Raw genomic sequence first — 24,131 nt, 5'->3', positions numbered from 1 at the left:
AATTTTCAGATCAGAATTTGAGCCTCAATCAGGTAAGTAATCTGCTTGACAACCTCCAGCAACTTCCGAAGTGTCAGACAGTGTGATAAAAAGCTTGTGCTGTTTTTACTACATACCAGTGCCACCACTGGTCCTTCACCTTATTCTCTATTATTTGTCAAAAATACAATACAGAGTTATTTTGGAATTGGATAGTAGGACAGCTTAACCCTTTATTTCGTACATAAATGCAGGAAGGTCAGGGAGGTGAAATGCTTTGGTCTCAGGGCACACAGCTATTTAGTAACAAAATGTAAGCACTCTCTACATTATTATTAACATGAAGAAAAAAGAAACCACAAATAGTAATCCTCAGCTAGACGTTTTTAAATATAATAAACTTATACTTCTCAAAAATTGTAGGACCTCAATTTAAGATAATTGACTTCTATAATTTCTTCTTATACTAATAAATGTTATATATTAAATTTAACAGTTTTAAATGAAGAAAAATTAATGGATAATTAATGCTACTAATATAAAGGTAAACCCCTATTGTCTAAAGCAGTGTAAGTAAAACCTACAAGAGTAGAAACTGTGAGAGGCAGTCATACCTGAATCTAAATCTAATTAAAATAATTTGGCTGAAAGCAAAAGAATCACAATCAATGTATGTGGACGGGAAAAAACAATCATGTCAGAATTCTTCAAATTAGGCACTCATTAAAACAATATAGTCACATTCCTCCCTTTGTCAATTTAAAAATTAGCACCTATCATCTATACTATCCTCTTTTTCTCACCAGAATACACAGGATGCCTATTTATCTACAAAATTTTTACAAACATATATCTAACAAATATAGAACATATATTTAAGAACCTTTTATCTCTCCTAACAGGCTCTGATGCTATAAATCAGTAGAAAATGGAAATAGGAGGCTTTCTTAATGAAAATAGTAGTGTTTTTAAATGCAAAGAAATGAGAGAGAATCTGAAGATTCTGATGGCATATGTAAGTAAAACATAACGACAACGCACAAACAACCCAAGTCACTAGTTAATAGAAACTTCATATTTATGTGAATTTAACTATGATTCATGTGTATTAATTCAACTATAAACTCTGCAACCAGAAATAGAATAACTAAATAATACAGACAATTAAGTCCACACTTCCCCTGAAAAAGTGTAAGCTCTGGAGTGAGTGTAAGATGGAAAACATGAATCTGCTGTTTACTCAGTCAATGCATGCCAAGGTCTTGTATGTTTCCAGGATCTCATGTGTGCTAAAGATGACACCAATGTTAAAAGATACATACATGTATTCTGAGTGCTTAACTAAAAAAATAGCAACAGTTCCAACAAAATTGCTAAAGAAACATAACATAGCCGCCACGGACTTATTTAGAAATGTTATACTGGGATTCAATGTGGTACTTTCCCAAGGCACTCCCTCTCCCTCTCAAGAACAGCCTTGTCTCTGAGATTATCACCTTTTGCACTAAAGTGAGACCCTAAATTCCATCCCTCCCTAAAATGAGATCCCACTGTATATTATAAAGAAAAAAAGGGGGGGCTATCACTCATTTTAAAATTATGTGCAAAAAGAAAAAGAAAAGTAAATTCTGTGGTCAAGGCTGGCAGAGATGAGGATTAAGGAAAACTATGTGTGACAAATAAAGGTGGCCTTTATATATGGCTTTGGGCCAACTTGCCACATAAATCCCTTAATGTATAAGTCTTACCTAAACTATTTCCTGAAACTACTAGTAAACCAAACTTCTCCAAAAGGAGTATTGAAAATGAAAAGCACCCAGGTGAACAGCACTCTCAGAAAACAGGTCATGCTTGCCCTCTGTCAACTAACACAACTGATTGGTGGTCACATAATGCATTGCTCAGGAAATGTTTACACTTTTATGCAAGTCGCTGCTATTAACTTTTGAGATCACTAACAATAAACTACCCAGTATAAATTTCAAGTTATAAATCCAATATGAATAGTTTATATATCTGATCAGCAATTAAACAATGGGAGAGAGAACTAGGTTAAAAATAAAAGTAATAAAATAAAATTTCTTCTTCTTTCCATTTCTAAGTGAAATTATGCTTCCCAAACCTAACTCACATTCTGGCACTGACAGAAAATGATAATGTTTACACTCTACAAAGCAGTTAAGTAACAACGCAGCTTGAGGCTGGGTGGCTGGGAACTCAGGTCCCCTCAGACACTGCCTGGCTGCCCCAAGGGCATATGAAGTCAATCAGTATCTCAGCTGACCTCCTGCCTACTTGTATTGCAGTTGAGTAGCTAAGCTCTAAAAATCTCCAGTATGGATTCTATTTTATGCCCCCAAATTCTCTGATTCTCTAGTACTATAAGTGCTCCATCACCCAGAAAGCCCCACCAGAAAAAAAAACAGGAACAATTCTCAACCCAACCCTTTATCAAGGTCATTCTCTCACTCTTCACATTTGGCAAATGGAAATAAATCATCTACCCTGAGGAGGGTTTCGTGGGTATCAAAACAAAATGTTTAAGAGCAAGATAAAGATTATGAGAATAGGGTTTATTAGAGAAGCCATGGACCACACTTAAACAGGTGGCAAAGCAATCACTATGGAAGCAAAGTGGCTACTTTATTAAGCTGCAAATTATTTTCAGCGCTCTGGGCCAATAAAAGAAGTAACTCACTGCTTATTAATTGCAAAGGCCCAATGAGAAAAAAAACATAAAAGCCCACAGAACAATACCTGGCACGTATTAATCGGTCAATAAATGCTTATCTATTATCATTATTGTCTTTGAATATGGTGGTATCAGGTACAGTGATTACTGTATGCTCTGCAGGTATCAAGACCCTCAGCTTTGATCAGCCCCACCCATCCAGGCTGACTAGAATTCAAGGCAGCAGGCCCTTATCCACAGAAGAAACAATAAGGTAGCTCAGCCACTTGCAAATTTTATGTAATATTATAAAGAAATCAGATATCCCCTCAGCCTCCAAAGGGGAGCCCTGACCCACACTTACCTCTTGACAGAAAATGTCCTCATGAGAAATGCTTATACTTTTTCAGGAATGACTATTAATTAGATTCCATTTTAATTTGTATTTTTAAACTTATCTTGTATCTTAACCTATATAAGATCTGTCAGTCTCCAAAGATTATCGCTTTTAGGAAACATACAGCCAAAATATATAGAATTAGGTAGCACTATTTTATTCATAAAGGTCATTCATGTGTACTGTTGAAAAGACGCACAAATATGCTATTATGCGGTAGCAGTCTTATTATTAAACAGTCACTACCATGTCAATCTAAAATACCTGAGTGGGTAGCTATTATGCAACTTCTGTATAGCTGGAAACAAAATACCCACTCACAAAGCTATCTACAAATTATTGTACTCATCTGTTTATAGCAAAAAAAGATTTCACAAATTAAAATAGGTCAATGAAACTACTTAAGGTGTATGCTTATAATTTTCTTTTTTTTTTTTTTTTTTTGAGACGGAGTCTCGCTCTGTCGCCCAGGCTGGAGTGCAGTGGCTGGATCTCAGCTCACTGCAAGCTCCACCTCCCGGATTTACGCCATTCTCCTGCCTCAGCCTCCCGAGTAGCTGGGACTACAGGCGCCCGCCACCGTGCCCAGCCAGCTAGTTTTTGCATTTTTTAGTAGAGACGGGGTTTCACTATGTTAGCCAGGATGGTCTCGATCTCCTGACCTCGTGATCCGCCCGTCTCGGCCTCCCAAAGTGCTGGGATTACAGGCGTGAGCCACCGCGCCCAGCCAAAATTTTCATATTTTCTTGTATTTTAGAATCAAATGAGATCAACACATAATTACAATCAGTAAAAAGGTGGCAAAAATAACCAAATTAAAATGGGGATGAAAACTGGACTATCATTAACATGATGGAGAAAAACTTCTGGTTTCTCATTTTTAAAAAAGACCATGCTGTAACTAGCAGCATATTTTTAAAAGATGATTTATTCTCTTAATCTAAAATTGAAAATTAAATAATACCATTCACTTCCTCTTTTAACAAAAAATAATTATTACTTTATGCCTGTCTCAATGCGGTGTTTTGAGGCTATGTGTAGACTTTTGAGTCCTATAGCTGAAAGCTACTAAGTAAATACAAAGTATTAAAATTAAGGATGATGACATAGAAGCCAAATTTTTGATCTACATTTACAGTTGGCACATTGCCATACTATCCCTGTGGATTTCTTCTTTCACGGCTCATACTCTCTGAAAGGTCACTGTGAAAAAAAATCCCACAGGGAGGGAGTTCAAGCAGCCTACAATAGAATATTAGTAATTAAGGAAGTGGTATTCTTCCTCTATATTCATTTAAGAATCATTTCTACTAAAGAGAAAAGGAACAGTGATTTGTTAAAAATGATGGCTACAGACAACTCAGTCTCAATTCTAATAGCCAGGTTAAAAAGCAGATTACTGTACTACTGCACAGGTTTGTTTGTTTTTTTCAAAGAGCAAATTATTGTATAACCCACCAAGCCAGTATCCAGCTATTCTTCAAGATAATATATTCATCATAAAAATTATTTTCCAGAGCAACTCATGTTCCTAATAATAAACTACAGCACTGCAAATTCAAATTCAACTAACATTAACTTTAGTCACGATGTGAGAGCCATAATAGGCATTTCACAAACATTATTTCATTTAACTCTATCAACCCTACAAGGCAAGTATTACCAACACATTTTCAAACTGGGGTATTTACCATAGAAAATTTCCCACAGTCTAAAAATTTAAATTCAGCTTTCTCACTTCAAGTCCAATGTTCTCTCCATTATATCAGATTAAGTTCTCATCTAGCTGTGCCAATAATCAACTTACACATCATTTAGCCTCACTGGGACTGGGACTGAATTTTCTCATCAGTAAACTTAAAGGGTTGATTTATTTCTAAGAGGGATGTGTGTGTGTGTGCCTTTTTATAAAATTTACCATTTTAATCACTTTAAAGTGTACAATTTAGTAGCTTCCAATACAACCACAATGCTTTCTAATTACAGAACACTTTTACCACACCAAGAAGAAACTCATACCCATTAAGGTCAACTCTCCATTCTTTCCTCCTCCCAGATCCTGCAACTACAAATCTGCTATTTCTATGGATTTGCCTAACCTGGATTTTTCATATAAATAGATTCATACAATAAGTGATCTTTTGTGTCTGGCTTCTATTACACAGTATAACATTTTCAAGGTTCATCCACATTATAGCACATATCAGTACATCAACCTTTTTTACAGCTCAGTAATATCCCATTCTATGTATATAACACAGTTTATCATTCACTGAGAGACACTTGGGTTTGCTATGATCTGAATGCATTCCTTAAAACTTATATGTTGAAACAAAATCACAAACATAATAGTATTAAAAGGTGGGGCCTTTCAGAGGTGATACAGTTATGAGGGTAAAGCCCTCATGGAAGGGATTAAGACACTTAAAAAAAGCTTGAAGGAAAGGGTGTGCTCACTTCTTCTTGCTCTTCTGCTATGTAAAGACACAGCAAGAAGGCCCTCACCAGACACTGGATGCCAGTCCCTACATTTTGAACTTTTCAGCCTCCAGTATTGTAAGAGATACGTTTATGTTTCTTATAAATTACCTAACCTCAGGTATTTTGTTATAGCAGCACAAATGGACTGAGACAGGGTTATTGCTACCTTTTAGCTATGAATAGTGCTGCTATAAATATCTGTGTACATGTTCATGTTTGAGCCTTTGTTTTTAATTCTTTTGAGTATATACCTAGGAGTGGAATTGCAGGGTCCTAGAGTAATTCTATATTTAAATTTTGGAGGAACCACCAAACTGTTTTCCACAGAAGCTGCTATATTTTATGTTCCCACCAGCAATTTATGAGTGTCCCAATTTCTCCACATCCTTTCCAACACTTATTTTCCTTATCAAAAAAAAAAAAAATTATAGCCATTCTAGTGGGTATGAAATGATATATCCTTGTGGTTTTGATTTCCATTGCCATAACGACTAATGATGTTGAGCATCTTTTCATGTTTATTGGCCATTTGCATATCTTCTTTGGAGAAATGTCTATTCAAGTCCTTTGCCCATTTTAAAAATTAGGTTGCTGGCCAGGTACAGTGGCTCACACCTCTAATCCTAGCACTTAGAGGCCTAGGTGGGAAGATAGCTTGAGCCCAGGAGTTCAAGACCAGCCTGGGCAACAAAGTGAGCTCCTGTCTTTACCAAAAAAATTGTATTTATTTAGCCAGGCATGGTGACAGGTGCCTGTAGTCCCAGCTACCTGGGAATCACTGACAGGGAGAGTGCATGAGTCTCCAGAAGGCTGGGGGCTGGAAGTGAGGCCTTAGACCATGCCACTGCACTCCAGACTGGGTGACAGGGCCACCCTATCTGAAAAAATATTAATAAATAAAATAAATAAAATTAGGGTTTCATGTTTTTTTGTTGTTATTGAGTTGTAAGAGTTCTTTATTCATTCTAAATACAAATCCCATAATATAATTTATGTAACTTTAAAATGTTTTCTCCCATTCTCCTGGATTTATAATTTCTTGACCAGTATTTCTTTGATACTACCAAAAAATTTTCCATTTAATCGTCAATTTATCTTTCTCACTGGTTTCATCATTAATGCTTTTTGGTGTCATATTAAGAATACATTGGCAGGAAAAAAAAAAAAAAGAATCCATTGACAAATCCACTTAAGATCCCTTTCGGCTAGGAAATTCCACAAGCCTTTGCTAATTCCATAAATCAAGTTGTACCTGGACAATTCTGGTCATTTTACTGTTGAGAACAACAAAGATGTTATGCTGGGATATTTATGGTACTGCTCTCACCAAGGAAGCAGCAGCACATTAAATATGGTAAAATTACCCCTTTATAATGGATAGGGTAGAACTTCTTTTTTTTTGAGGCGGTCTTGCTCTGCCGACCAGGCTGGGAGTGATACCAGTGGCCGGATCTCAGCTCACTGCAAGCTCCGCCCTCCCGGGTTCATGCCATTCTCCTGCATGGCCTCCCGAGGTAGCTGGGACTACAGGCGCCTGCCACCTCGCCCGGCTAGTTTTTTGTATTTTTAGTAGAGACGGGGTTTCACCGTGTTAGCCAGGATGGTCTCGATCTCCTGACCTCGTGATCCGCCCATCTCGGCCTCCCAAAGTGCTGGGATTACAGGCTTGAGCCACCGCGCCCGGCGGGTAGAACTTCTTTATGTCTGAAAGAGACTTCTTATCTACTCTAATATAAAGAAGAAACCAAGAGGGGGAAAGAGAAAGAGAGGAGGAAAGGGAAGGAGCAAAATCTCAAAATCTCATGGTTTAGAAACCTCATGAATTAATAAACACACACATAGTTTTTTTAACACTATGTTTAGACATTCTAAACTATATGTCTAAACATGTTAATCCCTGAAAAAGGAAGTCTCCCAGCAATAAAAATCTGATATTTTAGCAATTACTAGAATTCCAACAGAATTTACATGAATAGAATTTCTAAAATCTTCTTCCATCACTTTAGTCAACATGTTAGTATACAGTATTTTAAATATGGCTTTAAAGGCAAATGCACTGCTGAAGGACTATTTTAATAAATAAATCATATTTACCAAAAAAAGAAATAAGAAATGTAACATAAAAACAACAGAATCCTATGTAGTCATTTAAAATGATGTTGCTGAGTAGAAGCGCATTTACTGACAATAAAAGATGTTGTTTACAATATAATGCTTTATGGGGAAAGACAACTAGTTTACAATGGACACATTTGGAAAGATATATGCCAATTAAATATGTCACTCAAAGTGATTACCTCTAGGTAGGATTGTAGGTGAATTTTATTTTCTTACATTTTCTGATTTTTCCTCAATGTAAATTACTTAATTTTTTAAAAGTACAAAAGAATTTTTAAAAAGATAAAATCAAGGTTCTTTAAACATGAAATTTATAAACAAGAATTTCTTTCCACACATTCATTTACTATTACATTTCATCTTCACCCAGTATATGTAATTTGTGAAATACATGTTTTAGTTAACCAGCCACAACAATCACAACATATAGTTTCACTGATGTTGTAATAGCAGTTATTGACTATAAGCAAAATTTATATAAATTCCAGATAGTCAACCAATTTTTAAAAGCTTAAAATATGATATTTTAAAAAATACTGTATAATTTGCTATTTCATTGACTATACTTAGGAATCAAACATTTATGAAACTAGCAAGTTAAAAGGGTTTGTAAAAATTAGATATTAATCCTGCCTGTTTCTCCTTTGTGCTGGTAGCAAAGGGTAGGATAATTGGTGAGATAAAGGATAACACTGCTTCATCAACCCTATTTCTATCCCTTTGTTCACCTATGGCCCTAGTTATGGTATACTCCCACTGTCTTATGAATATCATTCTCCAGCATATGATAAAGTAATAAAATTGACTGTTCCTTGTGCACTAACCAAACAGCTGTCTTCAGCAGATCCTCAAATATATCATCCAGATACAGTCCAAAAACACAGAACTGATGGTGCTAGGCTGATGCTAAATACCCAAAAAGAAAACACCCAAACCAGACTCATAATCATTAGGCATCTTGGGATGGCCACATTTCCAAATAAGTCCTATGATGTAAGACTTGAGGATCTGATTAAATCCTTAAAGTATTTTAGTTTTTTAAAATATGGACATGGCATTTATGAAAGATTGCAGCTTTGGATCATAAATATTAAGGACAGCTGAGAAACTTTGAAAAACAAAAATATTTTATATGAAAACTTAATAGAAGAACCTTCACTTTTCCCAATACCATCAAAACGGCCAAAAGTGCCCAATAATTTGTTCTGAGAAATATATGGTTACAATTATTCTTCCTCTTCATATAACTTTAACTTCCTCTAAATAATTCTCATATGAAGGAAAGAAAAAATCTGAAAAGACTATAATCTGCACAATCCATTAAAGACATATTTAAGTAGTCACATAGTAACTAACATTGTAAACATGCTTAAAATCTTATTTAAACTATGCCAGGAAAAAAGAGTGTTTCTCAACCCCTTTTACTGCCAAAATAATTGGGACTGGATTCAATATCCAATAATGCAAATTACTTATAAGAAAACAATCTAGACATCTTTGTCTTGAAGTAAAATTTACAATAATACCCTAAAATTATAATACCAGATTCAGAAAAGCAATTCAAAAAATCACCACTGATGTTCAAAAGCTAATATAATTCAAACAACATACAAAATTCTCACATTTTAATTGATTTCTGGATATAGTATCACTGACGTAGTGGGCTCATTATGAAATTAATACTCCACTATTTCCAGCAGATGCTGGGTATATTATCAACCAAGGAAGCAAGAGATCAAGGGGTAGCCACCAAACACACATTGTGAATTCCTAGGATACAGAATAAATCTTCATATAATTAGACCACTTCAGTTTCCAAGCTGATGCAGGGTAAAGGTTCGGAAAAGACTAGCTTTCCAGTTTTACATGTATCCACTTCTCTCTCTTAACACATAAACTATACATCTGATCAAGCCACAGACATCTCAAGACTCAAATTAAAAGTCACTGAGTGATCCTGGAAAATAATGCATCTACATGAGGCTCCTCTATAAACCTCAAGGGAAGCTGTATTACTGCATTTTCATACTGCTATTAAGAACTGCCCAAGAAAGGGTAATTTATAAAAGAAAGAGGTTTAATTGACTCATAGTTCAGCATGGCTGGGGAGGCCTCAAGAAACTTACAATTATAGCAGAAAGCAAAGGGCAAGCAAGACACCTTCTTCTCAAGTTGGCAGTAAGGAGAAGTGCCAAGGCAAGGGGTAAGAACCCCTTATAAAACTATCACATCTCGTGAGAACTCACTCACTATCAGGAGAACAGCATGGGGGAACCACCCTCATGATTCAATTACCTCCACCTGGTCTCTCCCTTGACACACGGGGATTATGGGAATTGTGAGGATTACAATTCAAGATGAGATCTGGGTGCAGACACAAAGCCTAATCATATCAGAGACTATGGCTACATTCCAGCATATTTCTAGACAGTTTCTCCCTCTCATCACTTACCACCCTATCCCTGAACACACATACACAATACCCTCACTTTCCACCTGGCCCAATTTAGACTCCAGGGTCAGTTACTAAAATTTACTCTTTCGTAGACATAGGCACACCCTTTGTCCTTTTCACCCTTCACTAAAAACACCTGGCAAAGATAAAAGCATGATTAAACCCAATTATCCACCTACTCCACATGTGCACCTGAGCAATTAAAAATAGATGAAGAAAAATACACAACCTGCCAACAGTTCTCATCTCAAATTCATGATCACAAATCACAACTGGGCAATCAACACTGTGTAGTAACAGTAAAATACCCTAAAATTACCTACTTTGTTCAATTGTCCAATATCCAAAATAACTATTTCACACTTTGTCCTCTGTTTTCAAACCTACTAGGACCACCCCATTCTCCCAACCTCATGACAGCAGCACTGAGAAAATAGAAGCAATCAGATCATTACAACTTTCTCTTTCCACCATCAAAACCACCTCCCTGACCCATCCTCTTTTTCCTCTATGAAGACAAAAGAAACGTTCCCACTCTGATTGAATTCAACCTTTCCGTTTGTGCTCTGAATCTCACATCTCACTTTCTCAAGAAATGTATTAATATATCCCTCTCCATTCTGCATCATTTTCTCCCCCAGTGGATCTGTGGCATCTGCATACAAACCTCCTCTAATACCTCCAGTCACTGAATCCACATTCCCCTACATGAACTGTCCTATTTCCAAAACAGTTACCTGTATCACTACTTCCACTCTCACCTCATATTCTTTAGTCAGTTTATCCCAATCAAGTTTCTTTCTCCTCCTCTCAATTGCTATTGAAATCATAATTGTCTAGGTCATCAGAGAAGTCCATTTTACCAAATCCAACAGTCACATGTCTGTTCTTCTCTTTTCTGACCTCTCAAATAGCATTCAGTACTGCCCTCCATCTTGAAATATTTCCTTCTCCTGTCCCACAAAGTGATCACCAATGATCTCCATGTCACTAAATTCATTTTTTAACACTATGAAGTGATTATAAGCTCAGGCTAGAGAGTCAGACAGACCTGGGTTCAAATTATGGCACCATCACTTTCTTTCTAGTATCCAATTTAGAGAAAGACACTTAACCACTGAGTCTGGGTTTCTTGATCTACTTAATAGGAAAATACTAGCACCTACTTCATGGCTGTCAGAATTATTATCTTCTCTCTCTGCCCCTGCTTCCCTCTAACTTTACTTAGTCGCAACATGTGACATGATTCACCCCTAAGATGCTCTCTTCCTTTGGTATTCGGCTGTTCCTTCCCAATCACTGTCATAAGCTCTTTCAATTCTACTTGTCATTTAAATGTTAGTTCTACTATATCTTCTAAGTGATCTCTTCCATTCCCAAGACTGAAATTATAATCGCAATGATTTGCAAACCTCAATTTCTAGTTTACAATTTTCTCCCATGTCTCAGACTACAAACCTGACAATCTCCACCTGGATATCTCAAGTACCTCCATATTTGAAATTCTCAAAAAATAAACCTCTGTCCTCTTTCAGGTGCTTTTTCCTCCATCTGAAAGCTTCTGTGCCTCTCATAGTTTCTAATTTCTTGCTATTGGTTTCCATGTTTCCTCCTTTGTACTAGTAATCAAACTTACATTTACTGGCTTAATGTATGTATTTCCTGCTAGCCCATAAGCTCCATGACAGAAAATAAACCTGCCTATATCACAAATACCTTGCCTAGTAACTCACATGTAGTAAATGTTTAAAAAATATTTCTTGAACTGAATTCAAGATGTTTAAAAAGTTAGTGCATATTTACTTTATTGAATTTAGCATTTTACTTGTCCAGATGTCTAATTCATTGTTAATACTTTTGTATCAAAATATTTATATCATTCATTTACATTATTGTCATTTATAATACATGAAAAGGTATCTAATGAAATTTAAAGGTACTTCTAAAACATATTCTGTTTTAAAAATTCTGTATTTATCAACTGCCTCTGGGTTTCAGAGACTACGGGATTCAGAAGTTAGAAAAGACAAGTGAAGATAGTATTTGTTTCCTTACTACGCAATCCCACAAAATTTTTAAAAAAAATTTTAGTAAAACAATGATATTTTAATTCTAAATTGCCTAAAATGTTTGGAGTATTTTTAACAGACATTTTTCTCTTCCAAGTCTCTATTTTCTCCACATAAATACTAACCTCTAATGGTGTATTAATACTGTGTATTTTCACTCATCAAAGACAAGTAGCATCTGAAACAATATTTTTTGTTAGCTTATAAAGTCTTACTATGGATAAATGCAGACTCTCCACTTGACAGCCTGAAATATGGGGGGGAAAAAAAAACTTACACACACACCCACATATATGGAGGAGGTTTCCATTGCGTTATGCAGAAGTTATACACATATGATTTTTATCAATATACTTGACTACATAATATTGTCTTTTAAAAAGTCATGTTGACCACAAAACCAAAAACCAAAAACAAAAAACATTAAATTGAGGGAAAACATTTCTGTATTGCTGTTATTTAGAAAACATAAAACCTTGAAGGATAATTTCATTGAGAAATTGATCACAATGGAAAAGGATATAAAACAAAGAATCAGAAAACCAGAGTCACAAAGCCTTAAAAATATTTAAACACATTTGATTCCAAAGAAGCAGATTTTGTTTTCAAAGTATCTTGGCAATTATCTAACAAACAAGAGTTATTTCTATTTTCTCTAACTGCTTGAGTATTTGATCAGATTGTTTCTACATGTTCTATAATAAAAACAAAATATACATAACAAAAGCTTGTTTAATGCGTGCACTCATGTAATACAAAAGCTTAAAAGAGGGGGCGTTATAGTATTACAAAAATATCTGGGCTTTTTACTGGCCTCCTAAAATCCAAATTAATTAATTACCCACTTATTAAAGAACCTATTTTTGAAATACTGTTACATCTTTCTCTAGAAGCTATGAAATCTTCTGAATGCAACGTTTGTGTTTCTGTGTGTATTCCCCAAAATGATTTCAGAAAAGCCATTTATCAAACTAAGTAAGATGTTTTGTTTTATTTTGGTTTATACCCTTTTACCTAGTAATCATCCTCTTGAGGAATAACCCTAAATCCTAAGAAGGCTTCATTAATTCACTCATAATGGATAAAGATTTACTGAGCATCTAAGTATATATACACAAAGATGTTTATTACAATGTAACAGGAAAATACTAGAAACAAACCCACTATTTGACAGGGGAAGAATTATTAAGAAATCCTAATATGTCTGTCATAGCCATAATATAATGCAGTAATTTAAAATATATTAATGATGAGTTTGAGATAATATAAAAAATGATTTGTCACAGCATTAAGTAAAAAAAGGCAGAATATAAAATCAAACAAGTCCTACAATCAGACTCTGGAGAAGTTTGTATCGAATAAACACTGAAAAAAATAAAAATAAAACAAATTGCCTGCATCTTTGTGGTAAGTCTAACAGCTTTTCCTTTCATGTTTCTATAATTTCTAAGTTTTCTACAGTAAGCACATACAGCTTTGGTAACAGAAAAATGAATCATGATGGTTTTTTTTAAAAGGCAGGCAATATTAAAAAATCATTTCACTTGAGAGAGGACAATAAAATTATTCCTGTTTGCAGATGACATTATCCTATATGTTCTTTTTTTTAAAAAAAAAAAAAAAGAACCCTTAAAATGCCACAAAAAAAGTTAAAATGAACAAATAAATTCAGTAAAGTAACATACACCTTACAAAATCACCATACAAAAATCAGATGGATTTCTTCACAAAAATAATGATCTAGCTGAAAAACAAACAAACAAACAAAAAAAAAAACAAGAAAACAATCTTATTTACGTGCCCCCACTTTCCCAGCCACCGCCACTCTTCCCAGACCCTGCTACTATAACACTGCTAGGAGAGCAAAAAGAATAAAATGCCTATAAATAAATATAGCCAAAGAAGTGAAAGATCTGAAAACTATAACACACTGATTAAAGAAATTGAAGACGACCTAATTAAATAGTAAGATAGCCCATGTTCATGAATTGGAAGAATTAATACTCTTAAAATGTCCATACTACCCAAAGCAATATACAGATTCACTGCAACCCTATGAAAATTCCAATGGCATTTTTTACAGAAATAGAGAAAAAAATCATAAAATTCACATGGAATCACGAAAGACCCTGAATAACCAAAATAATCTTGAGAAAGTAAAACAAAGTTAGAGGTATCACACTTTCTAATTTTAAATTACATTATAAAGTTATAGTTACCAAAACAGTATGGTACTGGTATAAAGCCAGACACACAGACAAAAGGAATACTACAGACAGCCCAGAAATAACCCAAGCATACATGTTCAATTAATTTTTGTCAAGACCACCAAGAAGATGCAATAAAGAAAGAATTGTCTCTTTAATAAATGGTGCTGGGAAAACTGAATACCCACGTGCAAAACAATGAAACTGGACCTTTACACCATACACAAAAACCAAACTCAAAAGAGATAAAAGACCTAAACATAAGATCTGAAACCATAAAACTCCTAGAAGAAAGCACAGAGAAAAAGCTCCTTGATGTTCATCCTAGTCATTGAATTATCACACCAAAAGCTTGAGGAACAAAAGCAAAAAATAAGTAGAACTACATCAAACTAAAAGCTCCTGTACAGAAAAGGAAACCATCAACAAAAAATACAGTCTATGGATTGGAAGAAAAATTTGCAAACCACATATCTGATAAGGGGTTAATATCCAACATGTATAAGGAACTCACACAATTCAATAGCAAAATAATAACAATGTACTAAGATTAATTGATTTTAAAAGGGACAAAGGACCTAAATAGAAATTCTCCAAAGACGACATAAAAATGGCCAACAGATAAATGAAAAGATGTTCAATATCACTAACCATTAGGGAAATGCAAACAAAACCAAAATGAAATATTATCTCACAACTGTTAGAATGACTATTATCAAAAAGACAAGAGATAACAAACACTGGTGAGAATGTGGAGAAAAGGGAATCCCTGTACACTGATGGTGGAAATGTAAATTGGTATAGCCATTAAGGACAACAGTTTGAAGGTTCCTCAAAAAATTCAAATTAGAACTACCAGGAATCTCCTGCTTGGTATATATCCAAAGAAGATGAATCCAGTATGTTAAAGAGATATCTGCACCCCCATGTTTGCTGCAGCATTATTCATAATAGCCATGATATGGAAACAATGTAAGTATCTATCAATGGATAAATTGTGATATATATATGTGTCCATATATACATGCATACATATACATACATACAAACAGACACAGACACATATACACACACATAGGAATATGAGTCAGCCTTGAAAAAAGGATATAGTGCCATTTGCAACAAAATAGATGAATCTGGAGGACATTATGGTAAGTGAAATAAGCCAGACATAGAAAGAAAAATACTGCATGATCTCACTTATATGTGGAATTTTTACAAAATGCCTAGTAGAACAGTGATTATCAGAGACAAGGAAAGGGAGAAAATGGGAAGCAGGTCAAAGCATATGAACTTGCAGTTATGTAGGATAAATAAGTCTGGAGATCTGATGTACAGCACGAGGACTATAGTTAATAATATTGTATCGTAAACTGAAATTTTGCTAGGAAAATAGATTTTAGGTGCTTTTGCCAAACACAAAAAAAATGTAATTATGGCAGGTGATGGATGGATTAATTTTCTTAATAGTAGCAATCATTTTACGATGTATATTTATATCAAAACAGCATGTTGTATACCTTAAATATATACAATTTAAAAAGCCACTCAACAATGTTAAATATGTGAGAGAATGATTTTATTTATATTTGAATTATGTCCTATCAGTTGAATTATCTCGTTTGTATGTGTAATCAAGGGTGAGAAAGTACTCCTTAGTGTGATTTATTCTAATAAAGATATGATATGGGATACCTCAAGAAAAAAAAAGGAAAATGCAGACCAACTTACATAAGGCTAAAAAATGTGAAGGTCCTTCCAAATCAGTTAATACTAACACCACCTTTAAGATGAAAAGATGTAAATTTCTATAACAAGAATTCATGATTTGAATAGCATACATATTTGTCTCTGAGAAATCTGTCCTAAATAGATCTGAGGGCATCTTTTCTTTTAACTGATATAGCTTACTTGCTCACAAGACATCAACATCATTGATGTCATGTAGCCCTTACAATAATATTTGTTAATAAAAGGCAGCCTCTGTTGAACTGACATCATTTATAACTTTACTTACTACATGAGAGTAAATGGTGTTTCTAATGGACTAAAAATGTAAAATTGTTTCAACTTAGTCAAATAAAGAGGAAAGAGAAAAATTAAATCTAGAATCCGTGTAACTATAATCCTATGAACAACCTTACATTTTAGAATAGCTTTCAACACCTTGAAACATATACACATATTACAAGATCAACTGCTAAGTTATTAAATTAACAAGATGATACAGCATCCTACTGATAAACTGGAACTCAAATAAAATTGCCTGGATTCAAACCCTAGGTCTACTGTTTACTATCTGTATAACTTGGGAATATTATTTAACTTCTCTGTGCTTCTACATTTCCACTTATCAATAAAATAAGAATAATAAGAAATCATACCTGGAAGAGATGTTTTAAACATAAAAAGAGGTGATACCATGTATAGCACAGAGTAAACACTTAAAAAAGAACTTTTGCCCATTTTTTTTCACACTAAACAGAATTTGTCACATATTTTGGAAATAAGAATGAAGAGCTCTAAGTCAGAAAATTAGTATTAAGAGTCCCAAATTCATTCAAAATCATAATTACTTTTACATAAAGTACTTTCTGCAACCTGATTATAATCTAATTTAACATTAAGATAAATAAAAGTTCTATCAGGGTGATTTTACCACAGTTATTGCAGAAGAAAAAAAATGAAACACAAGGATCCTTCCTCAAAGATGTACAAATAAAATTTGGAATCCCTGTATTAACAAAACAGGTTTGTCTTTAACAGGAAATTTACTGGGGAAAAAGTGTACAAAGATTAATAGCAAAATTAAAGTATTCTAAGATATTCAAAGTTAAAGTGTTGGTGTCAGACAATATTATCAACATTTGTTACAAATGACATTACTCTCTCTAAATAAAACTACAATGGGCCTAGAACTAGTTACATCATAACCTAATAGTGCCATTCAATTATCTTATGGACTATTTTATCTTTTTTCTCATGAAGAAATTAATATAAGTGACATAATGTAACAAAAAAGTCAATAATGCAGAAAGCTTTTAATATATTTCATTTTGGCAAATGATCATATACAAATTTCAAAAGTCAAATCATGATGATTTCATTTATTTGTTCTATACATAAATGATTAATAAGCATTAATTTTGTTTATGGAAATAAATAAGGGAACTCTATTGTTCTATACAGATTAGAAATGTAAACACTTAGCATTTGTTCAACTACTGACTTTACAAATTATTTTGAATGTTATTTCAGATAACACTGTGAATGCCAGAAAAGGCTCGGTAAGCAAAGCACTCTACTGCCCCCTAATGAAAAAAACTTTAAGTCAGAAAACTCAATTTGAGGTATCTGTGGAACAGGAAAATAATCTCACTTTCCTAAACACAGTAGACAAACACTAAGACAATTAACCAAAAACAACTAGAATACATATCAAAATACTGCAGGAAAGCTACAATCACCCAGTTTTTGTGATAAAATTAGTAGCAAAACAGGAAAGCCTCGAGACAGAAGTGTTCTAAGAAAGGAGACTACAGTCAAACAGTGTTATCCAGTGTGATAGCAATTAAAACTTCACTGCAGGCTACATTTTTCATGTGTATGTTAGAAGTGAAAAAGAAGACAAGGAGCTCCTCATAAACCACACTCTTCAGTGAATTACAGTAAGTTTTCAGTTCAACAGCTCGAAAGTAAACACCACCAAAATACTCCCTCACAATTTACAGTCACTCTAATCCTCCCAACAGTTTAATATATGTATATTTTCAGGATAACTACCCTGTAAAATACACATTTGTGAGAACTGTACTCAATGCTTCCTGTTTTAAACAAACACCAACTTCATAAGTATGACAGTTTTGTACTTTAAGATACTTTATATCCTAAACTACGCAGTGATAACATTTAATCTCCCTTTTGGTAAAAGCTTTCCTTTCCCTTAATAAACTTGTTTTTTAAAACATGCTCTATACCCTCATTCCTTTTACTTAATATTCCAACCTGTGAAGAATTCTCATTTCATAACAGAGTAACTATTTGAGAGAAAAGTAGTTAGTAGTCCTTAATAACAGGAGTCACATAAAAACTAACATAAGGAACAAGATGAAGAGTACAAAGAACAGAATACAAAATCCTAAAATCAAGGAGAAGGTAAACACAAGAGCAAGCAGTAATTCCAGCCAGCAGTACATTGAGGAAAACAGGTATAGTAGTTAACCGGTCCTTTATAGCTAGGGCACACCGTATCACTTGGAGATGGTATGTTTCTGCCTAGGTGATGGTAGCTCTATACCTCATTACGTGTCTATTTTTTAGGAGATAAAAGACACAGGCACAAAATGTGTACAATGCCATAAAAGAGAAAGGCAATACAAAGAAGTCACTTAAGTCTACATACAAGATGAAAGGGAAATATCTTTTACGTATGTGTGCTTCTGCTCTTCTTCCTCAGCATATTTGTTAATGAAAACGGTGCTCTAGAACTGCAAGTTACAAGATTAATCAAGATGCATATATACATTTATTCAAAATTTCAAAATACAAACACACAGAAAAACTTAAATGTACTCAAGCTCATATTTCAAATGAGTTAGATTTCACATCTAGATATTCACATCTTCCTGAATAATCTGAATGTCTTATTAACATGGCTGTCTTACAAGCAGCATTATTCTTTTATTCCTGCTGCCTAAAAATGTAACAGACACATAGGCATACTTTGAAGATGTAACAAAGAAGTTAGGAGGACTTGAGAATCCCAAAGACAAGCATTGCTGAACTCATGATGCTTAAAGCATATCCAATGTATGTGGTCAAAATAGTATACTTCCAACATATAAAATGTTTTTAGCTATGTAGACTTAACATTAGGTAGTCATGAAAAGTAAAACAGAGGAAGTATATAGCTACTTGGAATGTGCATGTATGCATGTATTTTCACTCATGGAATAGTTCCAGTCTACACTAGTGAGTTCCAGATCATCATCCTACACCTAAAGGAATACCTTACTTAGTTCACAGAAGAAATAAAAGGGACTTTCCAGGCTCCTTTTCCCCTCCCTAATTTCTAGTAAGGATATATATGAAAAATATAATCAAAAAAAAAAAGGGGGGAGAGGGAATGCAAGGAACAAGGGAAGAGGTAATAATTTCATCAGGAAATAGAACTTTGAATTAAAACAAATGGATTGATTTCTTTATTTTAGCTAGAAACAAAACAGTTTTATTGATGATCATGGTAGCAGCCAGCATTTATTGAGCACATGCTGTACTACTGGGCACTGGACTAAACACTTTACATATACTAGGTATTTAGTCTTCATAAAGATTGTGTGGATAGATACTGCTACCTATATTTTACAGATAAAGAAACTGAGAATCAAGGATTAAGTAATTTGCCTAAGGTTACACTACACTAAACTGCAGAGCACACAGTAGTCTCCCTGCCCACGGTGGGAGGATATATTCCAAAACTCCCAGTGGAGGCCTGAAACCATGGATAATACTGAACCCAGTATATACTGTTTTTTCCCATATACACAAACTTATGATAAAGTCTAATTTATAAATTAGGCACTGTAAGAGATTAACAACAGTCATAAGAAAATAGAACAACCATAACAACATAGTGTAATAAAGTTATGTGGACGTAGTCTCTTTCTCTCATCTTACTGTACTGTACTCACTTATTTCAAACAGCAATGGGTAACTGAAACTACGGAAAGTGAAACTGCAGATAAAGGGAAACCACTAGACATACTCTAACAGCTTGACTCTAACCACTAAGTTCATATTACTTTCCAGCGAAAATCTGTGAAATAAAATGATACTTTTGAAACACTGTAATAAACTAATACATTATATATAAGACTCAAGTCAATTCCACAGAATTTTATTGTCATATAACCTGGGCTAGGTACTTCTGAAAGAAGCCAGAAACATGCGTAATAGAATGAATAGTGAAAGTTTTAACAAAAAAGTAATAATATTCCCATTCTTCAATTCCTGTTATTAATAATAACATTTCTTCCATTATTCTATTATCACTTCAGTCACTGTAATCTCCTTCCTCAGATATTCTCTAATACCTCATTCTCAATTCTATTTTGTCTGAAGATGAGATAGTCTTATCTACTTAGGAGGAAAAAGTCACTCCCCCTTTTCTATCTTAAAAGATAATCAATTACAATATAAAATATGATAAAAAGCTCTTGTCATATCTGAAAGACATATTTCCCTATATGTTGCAGTAACAAAAACTATTTCATAGCAATGCTTTGATCTTTAATAATCATGTTCAAGTTGTTCTGAAATTAATAATAAAGTAAAAATCACCCTGTGGTATTAAAAAAAAATTCTATTTCTCAAAAGCTGGGATTTAAACACATGCAAGCATACTATACTACTACACACACAAAAATACAATTCAGGTCTCCATCATATTTATTGTTCCAGGCACTAGCTGGACAGCAAACAATATTCCCTCTACCATATATATTCAGCTTAAAACATGAAACACTCAGGAATATTCGCAAATACCTAAAACATTAAAATCATGATTTTATGTGGTCTTCACCAATTTTTTTTCACTGCAGAATTTAAAAGAAGACATTATGAAATGTTTTTGTATGAAAGGCACTTTGCAAGATAAGCTATTTCTTGAGATAAATAACAGTGATATTTATATCTGACATCAAAATCTGTCAAAAAAGATCCACTTATTAATAATTGTTTAACTGAATTATGTTTAAAATTTAAATCCAGAGAGCAAAGACTGCTAAGAATAAAAAGTTTAAGTCTCAACAAACAAAATACATCCTTTTAATGGGATACCATTTCTTACCTTTGAATCTTCATTGTTCACTCCAAGTTGTAACACAGCTTGAGGAGATTTTAGTTTTGCTTGAGCAGAGTGAGCCATCTGAAGGTTAAGCTGCCATCCAACCGTCTCTAGCTTTAAAAGACAGGTGCAGATTTGAATCAGATGGTACAGAAGGAAGAAAACAGTCAACTTTAAGCAAATCTCCACTCTGCAGGAATGTGTATGGGTAGGCTGGGCTTCATAGAAAGTCAGTTCCAGGGCTCCTTTAACCTACATACTCTGCGAATTCTCCCTTTGGGCTTACTAGATGGGCCTCCTGCCACGCCTGTCAAATTTAACAGCAAAAGTCATCTTTAAATATACTCTATTCTAAAAATAAAAAATTCTAATACCAAGCAGTGAAATATATTAAAAGATCCAATGTTTTTAAATATTAAACAATATATTACTATTTTAAAATAATATTTTTTAAAACTAATGGTTTTTAAATAGTTACAAATTTCAACTAGTAAATAGCATAAATTGTTGAAAAGCACTTTAATGACTTCCCATCATCTTTCAAAAACCTTTGCATTAGGTACTATACAGGTAAGATTTACTTTTTTTCTTTTTAATTTAGAGGGAAACTAAAGTATCCAGATGGTAAGAAGTTCACACCTTTAGATACAATGAGATTGAAATAGTCAGGCAGAGAACTCATATCTACTACCTAGCAAGTGTTACGCAACAGACTATCATACTTTCCAAGGTACTCTTACATATCGTTCCCAGTTATGACAGAAACTAATCAGAACATTTCCTTTGAATTTATTAGTTAATACAACAGCAAAATTTTAATCAAGTAAGACAAAAATAGTAAAGGAAGACTAAGGCAGAGAAACTTTTCTTATAAAGTATTAAGGAGCACAGATGTGGCTTTATACTGAACTTCAGCAGCTTATTGGTGCCTCCAGCTTCAAAAGTGTAAGGTTTTAGATTTAATTTCCTGTAAATCTCAAGTATCAATATTTAGGGAAGTTTTGTGAAACGCAATAGTCATATGCCTCTGAGAACATGACCCTAATATAATAGATTTAGTAAAACTACCTTAACAATACTGGGTAAGAATGGCAGGCTCACAACAATTTTTCCTTGACTAGAATACTAATCACTTAATTTGAAAGACTGTTCAACAGCTAGAATCACAGCAGTGACTCAAAGCCAAGTTGGAAAGAGAGCAAAGAAAGTATTATCTATTTGAGAGAGGATGTGATGAGAAAATAAAGATACAGTTCTGTTCCTTCTGGCACTAAACCTTTTAGAGGTTATGGGTAAAAAGAAGGAAGATGTTGTAGAGATATAATCTACAATATCTCTATAATACCTAATACAAAATCAATTTAATGGTACATGTTAAGTAAGGATTCTTTATATACTGATCTTTAACACTGATTGCAGTAAGCACAGTCTCTGATACCAGCCTGACACTATTATCAAGTCCCATGCAACAGACTTTCCAATAAAATAGGAATAAATGTCATAACCATTCTCATATATTAAAAAAGCACTGGCATACATGTCGTCTTAATTGAAAAGCACATTCTAGGTATTTACATTGACCTGTAAAATGTTGCATTTACCTTATTTAATTGATCCTATCCCTCTCCATTAGGCACTTAACATAACTAATGAAGAGAAATATTAAGTGAATAAATTAAAACGCACACCCCACCATGATCAGGCCTTGATATTAACTAATGTATGCTTAAGCACTGCATAGAGATGATGCAGACAAATTAAAAAGAACCCTGAATTTGAAGCTTATGATTTGGTTCACGCTTAAACTATCACTAGCTATGTGACCATGGCTGAGCCACATCGTTCAAGATTCAATTTCCTCATACAAAATGGAAATCAATCCATCTGAACTACCTACTTTTCTGGGTTACTGATAATATCCAATAACATGCACACTTAAAGGATTTTGGCAACTATAAAGTAGTATAAATATAAGACATTTTGGTCACCTAATTTGTTCTATAGTATCTTCTAAATATTTTTCAAATATATTCCAAAATTCATGACTGATTTCAGACTCTCATCATCCACATCCACATATTCCCAGACTATCACAATAGTCTTCTAACTGGGCTACCTGCCTCCTATAGAACCTCATCCCATCACCCACTTCCCTTCTTAAAAGTCTCCAATAGCTCCTTACTACCTACAAAATAAAATCCAAACTCTAAAGTCCTAAGTCTAGTATACAAAACCCCTCAGGACGTGATAACAACCTTTCCAGTCCTATGTTCTAAAACATATTCCTAATTATCTATAATTTAGCCACAGTGAACCAAATAAGATTCCCAGAACACACTACGCTGTTTCACATATCTCTTCTTTGGCTCCAATGTCACCTCCTCTGTTATTTTTTCCTTTCCCTTCCCTCTGTAGTCTGCTACTCTGTTCCCTCAGCACTCTATATCTTTCTCTATTAACATTTAGATCGGTTAATTAAACTAAAGAGCTTCTGCACGGCAAAAGAAACTACTATCAGAGTGAACAGGCAACCTACAGAATGGGAGAAAATTTTTGCAATCTACTCATCTGACAAAGGGCTAATATCCAGAACCTACAAAGAACTCAAACAAATTTACAAGAAAAAAAACAAACAACCCCATCAAAAAGTGGGCAAAGGATATGAACAGACATTTCTCAAAAGAAGACATTCATACAGCCAACAGACATATGAAAAAATGCTCATCATCACTGGCCATCAGAGAAATGCAAATCAAAACCACAATGAGATACCATCTCACACCAGTTAGAATGGCGATCATTAAAAAGTCAGGAAACAACAGGTGCTGGAGAGGATGTGGAGAAATAGGAACACTTTTACACTGTTGGTGGGATTGTAAACTAGTTCAACCATTATGGAAAACAGTATGG

General features: G+C 34.1%; 1 protein-coding gene across 14 annotated transcripts in view; it reads right to left on the bottom strand.

Moving 5' to 3' along the window:
- The window catches only part of COMMD10 (COMM domain containing 10), a 247,673-nt gene that overhangs the window by 151,373 nt on the left and 72,169 nt on the right, over positions 1-24,131 (bottom strand). For 12 of the 14 annotated variants that reach the window (XR_002522695.2, XR_002522694.2, XR_002522696.2 and 9 more), the window contains exon 5: positions 21,225-21,335. The exons of 1 other annotated variant lie outside the window; for it this stretch is intronic. Coding sequence is in view for 6 of the 13 variants with exons in the window: in XM_021939605.2 (XP_021795297.1) it covers positions 21,225-21,335 (111 nt within the window). In the remaining 7 variants the exon portion in view is untranslated. Of the gene's footprint in view, positions 1-15,140; positions 18,865-21,224; positions 21,336-24,131 lie in introns of those variants that run through there. One more of the 14 variants, XM_021939609.2, reaches the window with a different exon arrangement.

The sequence above is a fragment of the Papio anubis genome, chromosome 5 (assembly GCF_008728515.1).
Source record: "Papio anubis isolate 15944 chromosome 5, Panubis1.0, whole genome shotgun sequence".
Taxonomy (NCBI): domain Eukaryota; kingdom Metazoa; phylum Chordata; class Mammalia; order Primates; family Cercopithecidae; genus Papio; species Papio anubis.
The sequence above is the reverse complement of the archived record's forward strand: the minus strand, read 5'-3'. Positions and strand labels throughout refer to the sequence as shown.